General features: G+C 48.0%; 1 protein-coding gene across 1 annotated transcript in view; it reads left to right on the forward strand.

The window, feature by feature from the left end:
• CCL22 (C-C motif chemokine ligand 22) overlaps nt 1-16,325 on the forward strand; it is a 22,478-nt gene extending 6,153 nt beyond the window's left edge. Inside the window, exons 2-4 of the mRNA XM_017878965.1 lie at nt 10,165-10,267; nt 12,205-12,328; nt 15,250-16,325. Coding sequence (XP_017734454.1) covers nt 10,195-10,267; nt 12,205-12,328; nt 15,250-15,334 — 282 coding nt within the window. The 5' untranslated portion in view covers nt 10,165-10,194 and the 3' untranslated portion in view covers nt 15,335-16,325. The remainder of the gene's footprint in view (nt 1-10,164; nt 10,268-12,204; nt 12,329-15,249) is intronic.
• The last annotated feature ends 229 nt before the right edge of the window (nt 16,326-16,554 follow it).

The following is a 16,554-nucleotide window of genomic DNA, read 5'->3' on the forward strand; positions in this document are numbered from 1 at the left end:
AAAAAAAAAAAAAAAAAAAAAAAAAAAAAATTATGGGATAGAGGAGACACAGAAGCACACAAGGGCCCAAAATAACTGAGCAACACACCTATCAATCAAAAGCCAAACACTGGCTAGAGATTAGGCAGCCTTGGGGAGAGAAGAAAAAAACACACGAAAAGACCCAAATTACACCAAGCTGATGCTGATCTCGTCTGCAGAGGTCAGTCCACTCCCCCATCCGAGAGTGGACACTGTGCTTCTTACCCTGTTGCTGCTTTGCTTTGCTCTCTGCGTGTGTTTCCTCCGGTTCTTTGTTCAGGACACCAACAGCCCAGAACTGCACGGCACCATCCAGTAAAAAACCAGCCTGGTAGGTTCTCCAAAAGTTAAACCTAGAGTTGCCATATGACCCAGCAATTCCATTTCCACATATATGCCCCAAAGAATGGAAAACACGTTTACATAAAAACTTGCACACAATGGTTCGTAGCAGCATGATTCACAAGAGTCAAAAACTGCAAATAGCCCAAATACCCATCAGCTGATGAATGGATAAACAAAATGTGGTCCATCCATACAGTAGAATATTATCCAGCAATGAAAAAGAATGAAGTGCTGATACATGCTACGATACAGATGAACTCTGAAAACACTAAGTGAAAGAAATCAGACACAAAATGCCAAGTATTATATATATGATTCCATGGATATGAAATACCCACAAAAAATAAACTCAGAGAGATAGAAAATAGATTCATGGTTGCCAGAAGTTGGGGATAGGGGAAAATGGGGAGTGACTGATAATGATATAGGGTTTCATTTTGTGGTAATGAAAATGTCGACCGGGTGCAGGGGCTCATGCCTGTAATTCCAGCACTTTGGTAGGCCGAGGCAGGAAGATTCATTGAGCCCAGAAGTTTGAGACCAGCCTGGGCAACATGGTGAAATCCCATCTCTATTAAAAAAAAGTCTTGGGCTGGGCGCGATGGCTCATGCCTGTAATCCCAGCACTTTGGGAGGTTGAGGCTAGTGGATCACTTGAGCCCAGGAGTGAGAGACCAGCCTGGGCAATATGGTGAAACCTCATATCTGCCAAAGATATAACAACTGAGGTGGGAGAATCACCTGAGCCTGGGGAGGTCGGGGCTCCAGTGAGCTGTGATTGTGAAACTGCACTCCAGCCTGTGTGACAGAGTGAGACACCGTCTCAAAAAAAGAAATCAGTGGTTGAAGTGGTCCTCCCAACCCCATGCAGAGCCCTCTCCCCCGGGACGCCCTGCGTCTGCTGAAAAGAGGAAGCTCCGAGACAGCTGTTCAGGGCAGGGGCTTTCTTTTTAAATCTCTGTGGATATATAAAAGCCCAGCCACCCTACTTCTAGGAATTTGCCCACCAGAAGCATTCCCCCTTGCAAGTACACTCAAGGAAGGTTATTTTGACATTATTCTGTAAATGAAAAAGACTGGAAAAACCCAAAATATCCATCAATAGGGGACTGGCTATAGGCATTATGGTATATGCATATCGTGGAAAATCGCCCAGTCAAGAGAAAGAACACAGTTTAGCTAGATGTTTTGATAGAAGCATTTTATGTGAAAAAAGTAAGGTGTAAAACAGTGTTTTTGTATATCTTACCTGCTTCTCTTCCTTCCTGTCTCCTTCTTCCATCCTTTCTTTCTTCCTTCCTTCTCTCGCTCTTCCATCCTTCCCTCCCTCCTTCCTTCCCTCTTTCCCTCCCTCCCTTTCTTTCTTCCTTCCTTTTTACCCTCCTGCATCCTGCCTTCCTTCCATCCCTTCCTCCCTCTCTTCCTCCTCACTTCCCATCTTCCTTCCTTTACACAGAAGCTTGCATATGCCTAGCCTATTTCTGAAGGACAAACAAGAAATCATTAAGCCTGTTTGCCTCTGAGGAAAGGAAATTAAACCTGGCATGGGGGTGAGGGGCATCTCAGAGGTGGGAAAACTGCTTTTCATTCTACCCCTTTTGGAACGCATGAATTTAAAATTTTATCTTTTTGCATAGGTCAGTCATGCACATGGAAAAATGTTCAAACATATGAAAGGGTATTTGGTGGAAAGCAAGTCTTCCCCTCTGAGCACCTGCCCCACCCACTACCCTGAGTCCGTGCAGGCAACTAATAGAGATTGTTTGTGTATCTTTCCACATATAAACTATACACTTGTGCAAATACACATTTATATGTTATTGTGTATTTTTATTGTGCTAAAATATACATAATATAAAATTTACCATCTTAACTATTTTAAGTGTACAGTTCTGTGGTATTAAGTACATTCACATGGTTGTGTAACCATCACCACGTTCCACTTCCAGAATGTTTCATCTTCACAAAATGAAATTCCACCCCCATTAAACAATAACTCCCCATCCCCCACCTCCCAGACCCACCCTGGCAGCCACCATTCTACTTTCTGTCTCTGTGAGTTTGACTGTTCTGGGTACCTTATATTAGTGAAATCATACCCTGTTGTCTTTTTGTGACTGGTTCTAGAATTTCTTTTCTTTTCAAAGTTGAATAATTTTATTTCTTTTCTTTTCTTTTCTTTTCTTTTTTTTTTTTTTGAGACAGGGTCTCACTCTGTCACCCAGGCTGGAGTGCAGTGGTGCCATCTCGGCTCACTGCAGCCTCTATCTCCTGGGTTCAAGCGATTCTCATGCCTCAGCCTCCCGAGTGGCTGGGATTACAGGTGTGCACCGTCGTGCCTGGCTCAGTTTTTTATAGTTTTAGTAGAGACGGGGTTTCACCATGTTGGCCAGACTGGTCTCGAACTCCGGACCTCAAATGATCTGCCCACCTTGGCCTCCCAAAGTGCTGGGTAAGGCTGAATAATTTTCTATTGCATATATGTACCACATATATTTTATGTTTTAAATTGAGATTTCATAGTTGTATATATTTTGGGGGTGCATGTGATATTTTGATAACTGTATACAATATGTAATGATCAAATCAAGGTAATTAGGATATCCATCACCTCAAACATTTATCATTTCTTTATGTTGGGACCATTATAAATCTTTTCCAGACCGGATGTGGTGGCTCACGCCTGTAATCCCAGCACTTTGGGAGGCTGAGGCTGGCCGATCACGAGGTCAGGAGATCGAGACCATCCTGGCTAACATGGTGAAACCCTGTCTCTACTAAAAAAAAATACAAAAAACTAGCCGGGCAAGGTGGCAGGCGTCTGTAGTCCCAGTTACTCGGGAGGCTGAGGCAGGAGAATGGCATGAACCCGGGAGGTGGAGCTTGCAGTGAGCTGAGATCGTGCCGCTGCACTCCAGCCTGGGCTACCGAGGGAGACTCCATCTCAAAAATATATATATATAATATATATTATATATNATTTTTTACTTCTTAACCAATTACTGTTTATTCCCCCCATACCTCTCCCTTGCCTCTGGTAACCCACCATTGTACTCTCTGACTCCGTGGGATCAACTTTTTAGCTCCCACATATGTGAGAACATACGATATTTGTCTTTCTGTGCCTGGCTTATTCCACTTTACATAAGGACCTCCAGTTCCATCCATGTTGCTGCAAATAAGGGGATTTCGTTCTTTTTTATGGCTAAATAACATTCCATTGTGTATCTATACCACATTCCTGTTATCCATTCCTCCACTGGTGGACACTTTGGTCAATTCCATGTCTTGGCTATTGTGAACAGTGCTGCAATAAACATGGGTGTAGAGACACTTCTGATATATGGATTTCCTTCCTTTTGGATAAATACCCTGCAGTGGGATTCCTGGATCGTACATATATGACATTTTCTGTATCCACTCATCAGTTGATGGACATTTGGGTTGTTTCTACCTTAATGTATTTTTAATAAACACATTAATTTAAACAAAAGAAGAAGAAGGAAGGTTGAGGAAAGGAAGGTTAGATCTGGGAGTTTTCCACACGTTGCAGTGTGGATAGAAGGATAACAGTAGCATAAAACACCTGCCAGGAGGAGAGAAAACACCCCCAGCAGCAACAGCTGCCCTCTGTGTCCCTGGTGAATCCCCACCTGCAGCCCCAAGAGGAACTCCCCTTTCCTTTCTTTGAAAGCTGGTTCCCCGTGTCCTGTTTGGCCATGGCATTGAATGCCATGCCTGCCTCTTCTCCAGCTCCCAGAAGGTCAAAGGCACTGGGGGTGCAAAGGCTGCTGCTGGCCTCCAGGTGTGACTTACCTTCCTTGTAAGTCCAGAGAGAGGGGTGATGGGCAGGGTGGTTGCTGCAAAGGCTGAGCCAGCAGTAAGGACTTGGAGCCCTGCTGAGTCCCTGGGGACTCAGGGACTCTCCAGGGGGGAGCCCCTGAGCCTACCTATGGAGGGGCCTAGGTCTTGGAGTGCCCCCTGTAAGAAAACCCCAGGTTCAGGTGAAGAGCCACCAGACCAATTCTGTGTCACTCACTTTCAGTCCTCCAACAGCTGCTCATAGGCCACAGGATGACTTCCACATTTAAAGAAGATTTCTTCTTCGCCACCCCAAGTTTTATTATGACACATTTTATTCTTATTTATTTTGTTCTTTCTTCCCCCTCCAATACCTTCAGCTGCCTTTATATGATACATTTTAAATATTCAGGAAAGTCCTTAGAGTAGTTCAATGATCACCAGTATATCCACTGCCAAGCTGCAACATTGTTGACGCTCAGTTTACCGCATATACTTAGTCTCTCCTTTCTCTCTCTGGGAGATATGCACACACACACACACACACACACACACACACATACACACATACATCTATATCTGTACATGCACACATGCATATATATAAACACATACATACTACATATACATCCATATATACACACATATACAGACACATATTACATAAATATTCATATATATACACATACATCTAGATATGATAGGCACATACATCTATAGTTATACATACACATATATATACACATACTACATACATACACATCCATACATACACACATATATAGATATCTACATCTGCAGCTATACACACATATGCACATATATTACATACATATTCATATATACACACATATGTAGATGTGCACATACATCTATAGTTATGCATACACATATGTATACGCACATATTGCATACATATCCATATATGTATACACACTTTTTTTTTCTCCTGAACTCTTTGGGAGTAAGGTGATCATGACCTTTATCCCTACATACTTCAGGGTTTTATGACCTTTATCCCTAAATACTTCATCTTCTAGGAATGAGGACATTTTCCTACATTACACTGAAGAAAATCAACAATAAAGCACTAATATCTACTATACTATCCAGCCCGTAGTCACATTTTCACATTTCCACACTGTCCCCAAAAGATCTTTTTAGAGCTGTTTTTTCTTTTTTTTCTTTTTTTTGAGATGGAATCTTGCACTGTTGCTCAGACTGGAGTGCAATGGTGCCATCTTGGCTCACTGCAACCTCTACCTCTTGAGTTCAAGCAATTACCCTGTCTCAGCTTCCTGAGTAGCTGGAATTACAGGTGTGCACCACCATGCCTGGCTAATTTTTGTATTTTTAGTAGAGATGGGGTTTCACCATTTTGGCAGGCTGGTCTTGAACTCCAGACCTCGGGTGATCCACCTGCCTCAGCCTCCCAAAGTGCTGGGATTACAGGCCTGAGCTACTGCACCTGGCCCCCTGTTTTTCCTTTTTCTTTTCTGAGATAGGGTCTTGCTCTGTCACCCAGGCTGGAGTGCAGTGGCGTGATCTTGGCTCACTGTAACCTCCACCTCCTGGGCTCAAGTGATCCTCCCATCTCAGCTTCCCGAGTAGCTGGAACTACAGGCACATGCCACTACACTTGGTTAATTTTTTTGTATTTTTTGTAGAGACAGGTTTTCACCATGTTGCCCAGACTGGTATAGACTTCTGGCCTCAAGCGAGCCTCAGACCCACAAACTGCTGGGATTACAAGCATGAGCTACCATGCCCTGACTGTTTTTTCAAAACTAGGATTCAATCAAGGTCCATGAATTACATTTGGCTGTTATATCTCTTAAGCCTCTTTTAATCATAAATGTTCTATTCACTTTATTATTTTTCTAAAACAACATTAACTTTTTTTTAAATTTTGGAGACAGAGTCTCACTTTGTTGCCCAGGCTGGAGTGCAGTGGCACAATCTCGGCTCACTGCAACCTCCTCTTCCCAGGTTCAGGTGATTCTCATGCCTCTGCCATCCAAGTAGCTGGGACTACAGGCATGCACCACCACATCCAGCTAAATTTTTGTATTTTTAGTAGAGATGGGGTTTCACCATGTAGGCCAGGCTGGTCTCAAACTCCTGACCTCAAGTGGTCTGCCCGCCAGGGCCTCCCAAAGTGCTCACAGGCTTGAGCCACCGCGCCGGACCAACATTAACTTCTTGATGATCTGAGTACAGTTATCCTGAAGAGCATCTGGAAGGTTTCACCTTCTGGCGTTGTCTGATTGCTTCCTCATGGGGCCATTTATCTTCTTCCTCTAGCCCCTGTATTTCTTGTCCACTGGTAATTAATACTAGGCACTTGATTTGATTCTAGGGAAGCACCTTTTAAAAAAATGGTAAAAATATGAATAACATATATTTACCATTGTAGCCATTTTTAAGTGTACAGTTCAGTGGAATTCAGTACATTCACATTGTTGTGTAACCATCACTACCATCCACCTCCAGAACTTTCATCTTGCAAAACGGAGACTGTGTCCCCTTGAAACTCTAACGCCCATTCCCCCACCTCCAGCCTCTGGCAACCACCATTCTGCCTTCTGTCTCTGTGAATGTGACTATTCCACGTTCCCCAAAGCAGTAGAATCATACAGTATTTGTTGTTTTGTGACTGGTCCTGGGTCATGGCTTTTGACAAGAGGTCCTCCGAGGTGATGCCGTGCACTTCAGTTTGCATCCTAGCCGGAGCTCACGGGAGCCCTGCGATCCCTGCCTGCCAGCCTCTCCACTCAGCTGTGCTCTGCATCTCTACCCATTCTGTCTCTACCCACTCTGTCTCAACTGTTCAGCCCTCTCAGTCTGTCTGGGCCTTTGCATCTGCTGTGTCTCTCCCTGGCAGGCTCCTTCCTATCTTTTTTTTTTTTTTTGAGATGGAGTCTCTCTCTGCCACCCAAGCTGCAGTACAGTGGTGCAATCTTGGCTGACTGCAACCTCTGCCTGCCTCCTGGGTTCAAGTGATTCTCCTGCCTCAGCCTCCCAAGTAGCTGGGATTACAGGTGCACACCACCTCGTATGGCTAATTTTTATATTTTTAGTAGAGATGGGGTTTCACCATGTTGGCCAGGCTGGTCTTGAACTCCTGACCTCAAATGATCTGCTTGCCTCAGCCTCCCAAAGTGCTGGGATTATAAGCATGAGCCACTGTGCCTGGCCTCCCTTCTATCTTTGAATTTCAGCTGAAATGTCACCCCCTTCCAGAGGCTTTTCCCAACTGCCTATCCCAAAGCTGCTTCTCTGTTTCATTCGCTTCCTGGTGTTCCTCCCAGCCTGACATTACGTTGTTTGCCATGTTTGTCTGTTGTGGAAGACAAACTCCATCAGAGCAGGGGCCCCTACTCTCCTGTTCAGGCTGCCTTCCCAGGCTCTGGCAGTGCACTTGGCACATAGTAGGTGCTTGTATGAGCTTCCTCTGGCTGCTGTAACAAATGACCATGAACTTGGTGGCTTAAAACATCACAAATTTATTATCCAATCGCCTGGGAGGTCAGAAGTTCTAAATCAGTCTCAGTGGACTAAACTCAAGGTGTAGGGAGAGATAAGTTATTTCTGGAGGCTCTAGGGGAGAATCTGTTTCCCTGCCTCTTCCAGCTTCTCCAACCCGCCTGCATCCCTGGGTTCAGAGTTCCACGTCACTGGGACCTCTGCTCTGTCATCCATCATCTCTTCTGACTCTGACCCACTGCCTCCCTTTTGAAATAACCCTGTGATTGCCTTCAGCCTGTCCAGATAATCCAAGAAATCTCCCTCTTTAAAGATTCTAGGTCAGGTATGGTGGCTCACACCCATAATCCTAGCACTTCAAGAGGCCGAGGTAGGAGGATTGCTTGAGGCCAGGAGTTCGAGACCAGCCCTGGCAACATAGTGAGACCTCCATCTCTAGAAGAAATAAAAATTAGCTGGGCATGGTGGCACACACCTGTATTCCCAGCTACTTGAGAGGCTGAGGCAGTAGGATCGCTTGAGCCCAGGAAGTCAAGGCTGCAGTGAGCTGTGATTGCACCACTGCACTCCAGCTTATGTGACAGAGTGAGATCCTGCCTCTAAAACAACAACAACAAAAATCCTAAACCCTAAACAGTCACATCTGCAAAGTCCTTTTTACCACATAAGGTAACATATTCATAGGTTTTGGGGATTAGAATGTGGACATTTAGGGGGGCCATTATTCTGTCTACGACAGGGTTCAATAAATATTTGCTGAATGAAGGAATTGGATGAATGGATGGCTCCCTTTATAAATGGAGTCCCAAGTTCTGAGTTCCAGGCCTGGCATAGCCTCTGTGTGGCTGTGTGAACTGGGCAAGTCCTCTCTTTCTCTGAACCTCAGTTTCCTCTTTCATTAGATGTGTTGTTTTTGTTTGTTTGTTTGTTTGTTTGAGATGGAGTCTCATTCTCTCACCCAGGCTAGAGCGCAGTGGCGCAATCTTGGCTCACTGCAACCTCTGCCTCTCACCGGATTCAAGCAATTCTCCTGTCTCAGCCCCCCGAGTAGCTGGGATTACAGGCGCGTGCCATCATGCTCGGCCAATTTTTGTATTTTTGGTAGAGATGGGGTTTCTCCATGTTGGCCAGGCTGGTCTTGAACTCCTGACCTCAGGTGATCCACCTGCCTGGGCCTCCCAAAGTGCTGGGGTTAGAGGATTACAGGAATGAGCCACCGTGCCCAGCCCATGTGTTCCAAGCACCTACCATGTGCCTGATCCTCAGAAGGCACTGGGAATGCCAGGAAAAATGAAGGGAGACCCCAGCCTCCTAGAGCTTGGAGTCTGGCTTCTAGGGAGGGGCTTGAGAAAGAGAAAACCTGACACAGTCTGCCCAGGGCCACATTCCAGGTCCCCTAGAAGGCTTTGAAGTCCTGAGAGGGTATGCTTACCAAGGACATGACATTTCAAACAGCTTTGACGCATGAGTAGGAGTTTATGCGGTAGAGATGTGGAAAGTGACATTAAAGGCCAGGGACAGGCCGCAGTCCCTTTTGAGGAACTGTGAGGAGTGTGGTGTGATCCCTCAGGGGAAGGAGACCAGTGGGGAAAGGCCTGTCCGGAAACGGGGCCTTGAGGGCCACAGACAGGAGCCCAGGCCCTGCCCTTAGGTGAATGGGGAGCCATAGCAGGGTTTTAAAGCAGGAGAGAGAGTGTGTAGCTCGGGACCACGCACTCTGGCTGCTGCAGGGTAAGGATGGCATTGAGGGGGCCAGCATCCCAGCCTGAGGTGGAGGTGGCCTGGACTGGGCAAGGACGGTGGGGTTGGAGAGAAGAAGCAGATCTGAGAGAGATTCAGGAAGCACAATCAACAGGACATGGACATGGTGAGGGACTGAGCTGGCAGAAGGGGAGGGAGAGCCTGGCAGCCACTGGGAAGGAAAATCAGGCAGGATACAAGTGTGGGTGGACGCTTTTCAAAAACCGTTGAGAAATCTATGACCTGGCCCAAATGTGGACTTCGCGAGAAGCCCCAGAAGAGGCTGGTGATGGGTCAATGGGTCCATAGGCCTCGCCCATTGAAGAGAGATCAGTGATGCCGTCATTAAGGGTACAAGACAGGCCTCAATTCCAGGTGAGGGTTGGTCCACGTTCTCACTTGATTTACAACCAGTGAAGTCAACAAGGCTGTGAAACCATCTCCCTTATTTCCAGATGGGAAAACCAAGTCCCAGAGACAACTAAACAAGGCCACACAGCGTGGAGACCCTGGGGAGCATGAGTCTACAAGAGGGGGATTTTACAAGTCTCTCTGAAACCAGGGGAGAGGACAGATTTGGGGGGGGGTCCCCTCTGAGTGGTTCCCCGCCAAAGAGAATTTCTCCACTTTGGAGGAAGTGGGAGGTAGTTCTCCTTTTGAGATGTGAATGTCAAGTGACTCCGGGCACCCCGGTGACTAAGAGGTAAGTAAGTGAGGCTTGTGGGTGGAGCCAGCATCTTAAATAGCAGGTCTTCCTATGTCCCTTTGCAGACACCTGGGCTGAGACATACAGGACAGAGCATGGCCCGCCTACAGACTATGTTCCTGGGTGTCCTCGTCCTCCTTGCTGTGGCGCTTCAAGCAACTGAGGCAGGTGAGGCTGGGGAGCAGGAAGGCCCCCTACAGAGGCCAGGGCGGATGCTGGGGTGTCTTCCCCATGTCTTGGACAAGCACTGGACTGAGAACAGAAGACCCCAGTCTGCTGTTGGCTCTTGCGGCCCTCGGCTAGTTGCAGCGCTTCTCTGGGCCTCAGTTTACAAGTCTGTTGAATGGGTAGTCTTGAAGGCTTGGAGTCTAGGATCTGTCTCAGTTGGGTTGGGGGTTGTGGTGCGCATAGCCTCAGGATCTCTCGCTCCAGAAAACTCAAGCATAGGGCCCTAGGGGTGTGGGTGAGGAGCTTCTAAGGGGTCAGGTCTGAGGAGGGGAAGGCAGGTCTGGGGCAAGTGGTTCTCCCTTGGAAAGCTGGTGCTGCCCTCCTACCATCCATTTTTAAAAATTTTATTATTTTTTAAATTATTTTATTATATTTTATTTTATTTTTTGACACAGAGTTTTGCTCTTGTTGCCCAGGCTGGAGTACAGTGGAACAATCTTGGCCCACTGCAAACTCCACCTCCCAGGTTCAAGCAATTCTCCTGCCTCAGCCTCCTGAGTAGCTGGGATTACAGGCATGCACCACCATGCCTGGCTAATTTTTGTATTTTTAGTGGAGACAGGGTTTCACCATGTTGGCCAGGCTGGTCTCAAACTCCTGACCTCAGATGATCCATCCACCTCCGCCTCCCAAAGAGCTGGGATTACAGGCGTGAGCCACTGTGCCTAGCCTAAATTTATTTTTTATTTCATTTCATTTATTTATTTTTTGAGATGGAGTCTCTTTCGCCCAGGTTGGAGTGCAGTGGCACAATCTTGGCTCACTGCAACCTCCACCTCTGGGGTTAAAGTGATTCTCCTGCCTCAGCCTCCTGAGTAGCTGGGATTACAGGCACCCACCACCATGCCCGGCTAATTTTTGTATTTTTAGTAGAGATGGGGTTTCACCATGTTGACCAGGCTTGTCTTGAACTCCTGACTTTAAGTGATACTCCCATCTCGGCCTCCCTAAGTGCTAGGATTACAGGTGTGAGCCACTGCGCTGGACTCACTATCCATTTTTGTCCAGAACCTGTCCTCAGTATGGGTTCCTGACTCCTTCTCCACCCCACTCTATGCTTGTGCTGTGTTGGGTGGAGGAGTGAGCACTGGAGTTGGGTGGGGCAGCTATAAACAAGAATTGCTCCCAGCTGCTGGGCTTTCTGAGTACTTTTCATGCATTAAACACCCTCTGAAGCTGGTACTGTTATTACCCCTTTGGTGGGATGAGGAAATTGGGCCTCAGAGGATTCAATGACTTGGTCAGGGTGGCCCAGTGAGTCAGGGGAAAGCAGGACTCGAACCCGGGTCTATGTGACTGTCCTCTGTTGAGCCTTGGTCCTGACTCTGCTGCATCTTGCTGTGTGATCCTGGGCAAGTGCCTCTCCCTCTCTGGACCGCAGCCTTCCCACTGCACACATATGAGCAGAAGCTGACTTCTCAAGTGCCCATGTGCTGATGGATCACTGGGGAGCTTGTCAAAATGCACACTGGATTCAGCAGGTCTGGCGCCGGGGACTGAGCATTTCTGACAAGCTCCCAGGTGATGCTGATGCCATGGACCATGGACCTTACCTTGAACAGCAAGGATCTAAGGCACCTTGTGGCTCAGAGTCACTGAGTCCCATCTTGGGGTACAGCTGATGCTTAGTTGTTCTGAATCCCTGTTCCTAGAGCTGACTGTCCCAGAGTGTAGACATCAGACCGTAAGTGTCTTCTCAGAAGCTCCAAGGGTAGGATCTTGGAGGGCTCAGAATCCTCTGGTCACCATCCTTCCACATGAGAACAGAAAAACTGCATCTCTTTCCTGGAGCCTGGAGAGGCCGAGATCAGGGGCTGGGGCCGAGGGTGACCTCTCCGGGCTCCAGCTTGTGAATTCACTGGGCACCCCTCCGCTAGGCCCGTATGGCGCCAACATGGAAGACAGTGTCTGCTGCCGTGATTACGTCCGTTACCGTCTGCCCCTGCGTGTGGTGAAACACTTCTACTGGACCTCAGACTCCTGCCCGAGGCCTGGCGTGGTGTGAGTAGGCAGCTGGGGCCACAGGGTCTTGGTGGGTCTGATGGGTACAGCCTGGGATGGCCCAGGTGCTGGTGGATGGGACACACCCAGGGATGAGAGGGATGTGGCAGGGCTACCGGATGCCTGCCAGGATGGCTTGGCTGGAAGAGATGACTCAGTTCAGGCTTGGGTGTACTAAAAACAAAAATAATGTGATCATTTAGCAAATATCATCAGGTGCTTACTAGGCGCCAGGCAACATGTCAGGTTCTGAGGATGCCAAGCTGAGTGAACAGGGTGCCGCCACAGTGTGGGCATGGCAGTAGGCCGTCAGTAGCTGTGGCATCTAGGGTATTTGGGTATAGCAGGTATAGGAGTATGCCTAGTGCCACTGAGTCAGCAAAGATGCTCCCAGGTTCTGGGCAAAAATGGATGGTGAACCAGGCGTGGTGGCTCATGCCTGTAATTCCAGCACTTTGGGAGGCCGAGGCAGGCAGATCACTTGAGGTCAGGAGTTCGAGATCAGCCTAGTCAACATGGTGAAACCCCATCTCTACTAAAAATACAAAATTAGCTGAGTGTGGTGGTGCGTGCCTGTGGTCCCAGCTACTTGGGAGGCTGAGGCAGGAGAATCATTTGAACCTGGAAGGTGGAGGTTGCAGTGAGCTGAGATCACTCCACCTCACTCCAGCCTGGGCAACAGACCGAGACACTGTCTCAAAAAAAAAAAAAAAAAAAATGCTCACACCAGAAGTGTCTTGGATCCTCTCCAGGCTCCCAGAAGTCCAAGGCAACCCATTTTGACCGGAAGAATAATATTAAGAGCTAAAATTTCCAAGGTGCCTCCCGAGTGCCAGGCACTGTTCTGATCATCACCTGTGTTAACTGGTTTGATTCTCACAACAATCCTATGAGGAGGTTCAACAATTCCCATGGTAGAGATGGAGAAACAGGCTTAGCAAGGAACAGTGACCTGCTCAAGGCTGCCCAGGCTGGAGCCAGAACTCACTCCTGGTTCCTCGTTCAGGGCTTTCTCCTGAGTTTCTTGCTCTCCTTTGCTTCTTTCTCTGGCTTCTTTGCCTCCTTTTCCCTGGCCTGGAGCCTGCACCTGCACCTGGCTGGGTGATGGGTCCTGCTCTCTCTGCGGTAGCCTCTCTGGCTCCTTCTCCAACTGCTCAGAGCCTGCTGTCCACCAGATCACACACTGGGGGAGGCTGGGTTTAGGGACTCATGACCCGCTTTGGGCCTCTATTATCTTCTTCTCGTCTTCCTCCTCCTTATTGCTGACACCATCTCTTAGAGGGATCTGCAGGTGAATAATAAAGAAGGCTGAAGCAGGAAGCCCTCCCAGAGTTCTTCTCTCTAACTCTGAGCCTCCGTTTCCCCAACAGTATAATGAAGTAATAACCTTTACTTATTTGACTTATTTGTATTTTCAAACACATAGAGAGTGCTTGCTAAGTGCTAGGCACTGTTGTAAGCACTTTATAAATATGAACTCATTTAATCCTTGAAACAATCCTACACAGCAGGTGCCATCATGACCCCCTTTTCACAGATGAGGAAATGAGCACACAGAGGTTAGGGGGCCTCTTGAGCATTACAGGGCACAGTAATGTAAGAGGAAGGTGAAGAGCTGAATGTCTGGCACATAATAGATGCTCAACTGCTGGGCACGGTAGGGCCTCTCAGCTACTTGGGAGGCTGAGGCAGGAGGATTGCCTGAACCCTGGATTTTGAGGTCAACCTGGTAACTTAGTGAGACTTTTTTTTTTTTTTTTTTTTTAAATAAAAAAAGCTGAGTGCAGTGGCTTACACCTGTAATCTCAGCACTTTGGGAGGCCAAGTTGGGAGGATCACTTGAGACCAGGAGTTCAAGACAAGTCTGGGCAATAGAGTGAGACCCTGTCTCTAAAATCAATCAATCAATCAATCAAATCATATGTGATCATTGGATTTTGAGCCAGAAGGGACCCCAGAAAGAATGTGTCTTGAGGCTCAGAGTAGTTAAGTGTATTATAAGACTCTTGGGGATTCTGGCTTGGCGAGGTGGCTCACTCCTGTAATCCCAGCACTTTGGGAGGCCGAGACAGGCAGATCACTTGAGGTCAGGAGTTCAAGACCAGCCTGGCCAACATGGTGAAAACCCATCTCTACTAAAAATACAAAAATTAGCTGGGCGTTGTGGTGGGCACCTGTAATCCTGGCTACCTGGGAGGCTGAGGCAGGGGGATCTCCTGAACCCGGGGAGTGGAGGTTGCAGCGAGCCAAAATCGTACCACTACACTCCAGCCTGGGTGACAGAGACTTCATCTAAAAAAAAAAACACAAAAACACCCAACTCTTGGGGATTCTATTTCATGACCTCACCTGGAACTCAAGGCCGGGACTAAAGAACTGAGGGTCTTGGAAGTCCTTGCTGCTCCTCTTCCTTTTTTTTTTTTTTCCTGACACATGGTCTCATTCTGTTGCCTAGGCTGGAGTACAGTGGAGCAGAGACCTGGGCTCACTGCAGCCTCGATGTCCTGAGCTCAAGCAATCCTCCCACCTCAGCCTCCCAAACAGCTGAGATCACAGGCACATGCCACCATGCCTGGCTGACTTGTACATTTTTGTAGAGACAGGGTTTTGCCATGTTTCCCAGGATGGTCTCAAACCCCTAGGCTCAAACAATCCTCTTGCCTCGGCCTTCCAAAGTGCTGGGTTTACAGGCATGAGCTCCCGGCCTCCTCTTCCTCTTTAGAAATAATTCTTTTCACACCACAGGTGACTCGTAAATTTTGAACCACTCTATTTAGCAGGTAATGTCACGTGCAGTGGGTGACTCATAAATGCTGAGCCCTGCATAAAGTAGGTGGCTCATAAATGCTAAGTTCCTGAGGGTGTGGCCTCCTTGCTGCATGCTAATGTTGCTGCATTGTCTCTGGGGTCTCCCCTTCCAGGTTGCTAACCTCCAGGGGTAAGGAGATCTGTGCTGATCCCAGAGTGCCCTGGGTGAAGATGATTCTCAATAAGCTGAGCCAATGAAGAGCCTACTCTGATGACCATGGCCTTGGCTCCTCCAGGAAAGCTCAGGAGCCCTACCTCCCTGCCATTACAGCTGCTCCCGGCCGGAAGCCTGTGCCAACTCTCTGCATTCCCTGATCTGCATCCCGGTGGCTGTCACCCTTTGTCACCTCCGTGCTGTCACTCCCATCTCCCCCCGACCCCTCTAACCCATCCTCTGCCTCCCTGCAGCCAGAGTGTCCTGTTCCCATCAGCGATTCCCCTGCTCAAACCCTTCCATGACTCCCCACTGCCCTAAGCTGAGGTCAGGGCTCCCAAGCCTGGCACGTGGCCTTCTGGATCTGGGTTCCATCTCTGTCTCCAGCCTGCCCACTTCCCTTCAAGCATGTTGGGTTCTACCTCCCTATTCTCCAAACCCATATCACACATCCCACTTCTGGGTCTTTGCCTGGGATGTTGCCGACACCCAGAAAGTCCCACCACCTGCACATGTGTAGCCCCACCAGCCCTCCAAGGCATTGCTCACCCAAGCAGCTGGTAATTCCATTTCATGTATTAGACGTCCCCTGGCCCTCTGTCCTCTCTTAATAACCCTAGTCACAGTCTCCCCAGATTCTTGGGATTTGGGGGTTGTCTCCCCTACCTCCCCACTAGTTGGACCAAGTTTTATATCTAAGTTACTCTGGTCTCCCGGCCTTTAGCATAGAGCACTGCAGACAGGCCCCAGCTCAGAATCAGAGCCCAGAATGTGGCTGCAGACAAAATCAATAAAACTAATGACCCTCCCCTCTCCCTGCCAAAAGGCAGTTACATATCAATACAGAGACTCAAGGTCACTAGAAAGGAGCCAGCTGGGTCAATGTGAAGCCCCAAATTTGCCCAGATTCACCTTTCTTCCCCCACTCTCCCCCCCCTTTTTTTTGAGATGGAGTTTTGTTCTTGTCACCCAGGTTGGAGTGCAATGGTGCGGTCTTGGCTCATTGAAGCCTCCGCCTCCTGGGCTCAAGTGATTCTCTTGCCTCAGTCACCCAAGTAGCTGGGATTACAGGTTCCCGCTACCATGCCCGGCTAATTTTTGTATTTTTAGTAGAGACGAGGCTTCACCTTGTTGGCCAGGCTGGTCTCAAACTCCTGTCCTCAGGTAATCTGCCCACCTCAGCCTCCCAAAGTGCTGGAATTACAGGTATGAGCCACAGCGCCTGGCCTCTTTCCCCACCACCTTTTTTTTTTTTTTTTTTTTT

The sequence above is a fragment of the Rhinopithecus bieti genome, unplaced genomic scaffold, assembly GCF_001698545.2.
Source record: "Rhinopithecus bieti isolate Rb0 unplaced genomic scaffold, ASM169854v2 scaffold_11161, whole genome shotgun sequence".
NCBI lineage: Eukaryota > Metazoa > Chordata > Mammalia > Primates > Cercopithecidae > Rhinopithecus > Rhinopithecus bieti.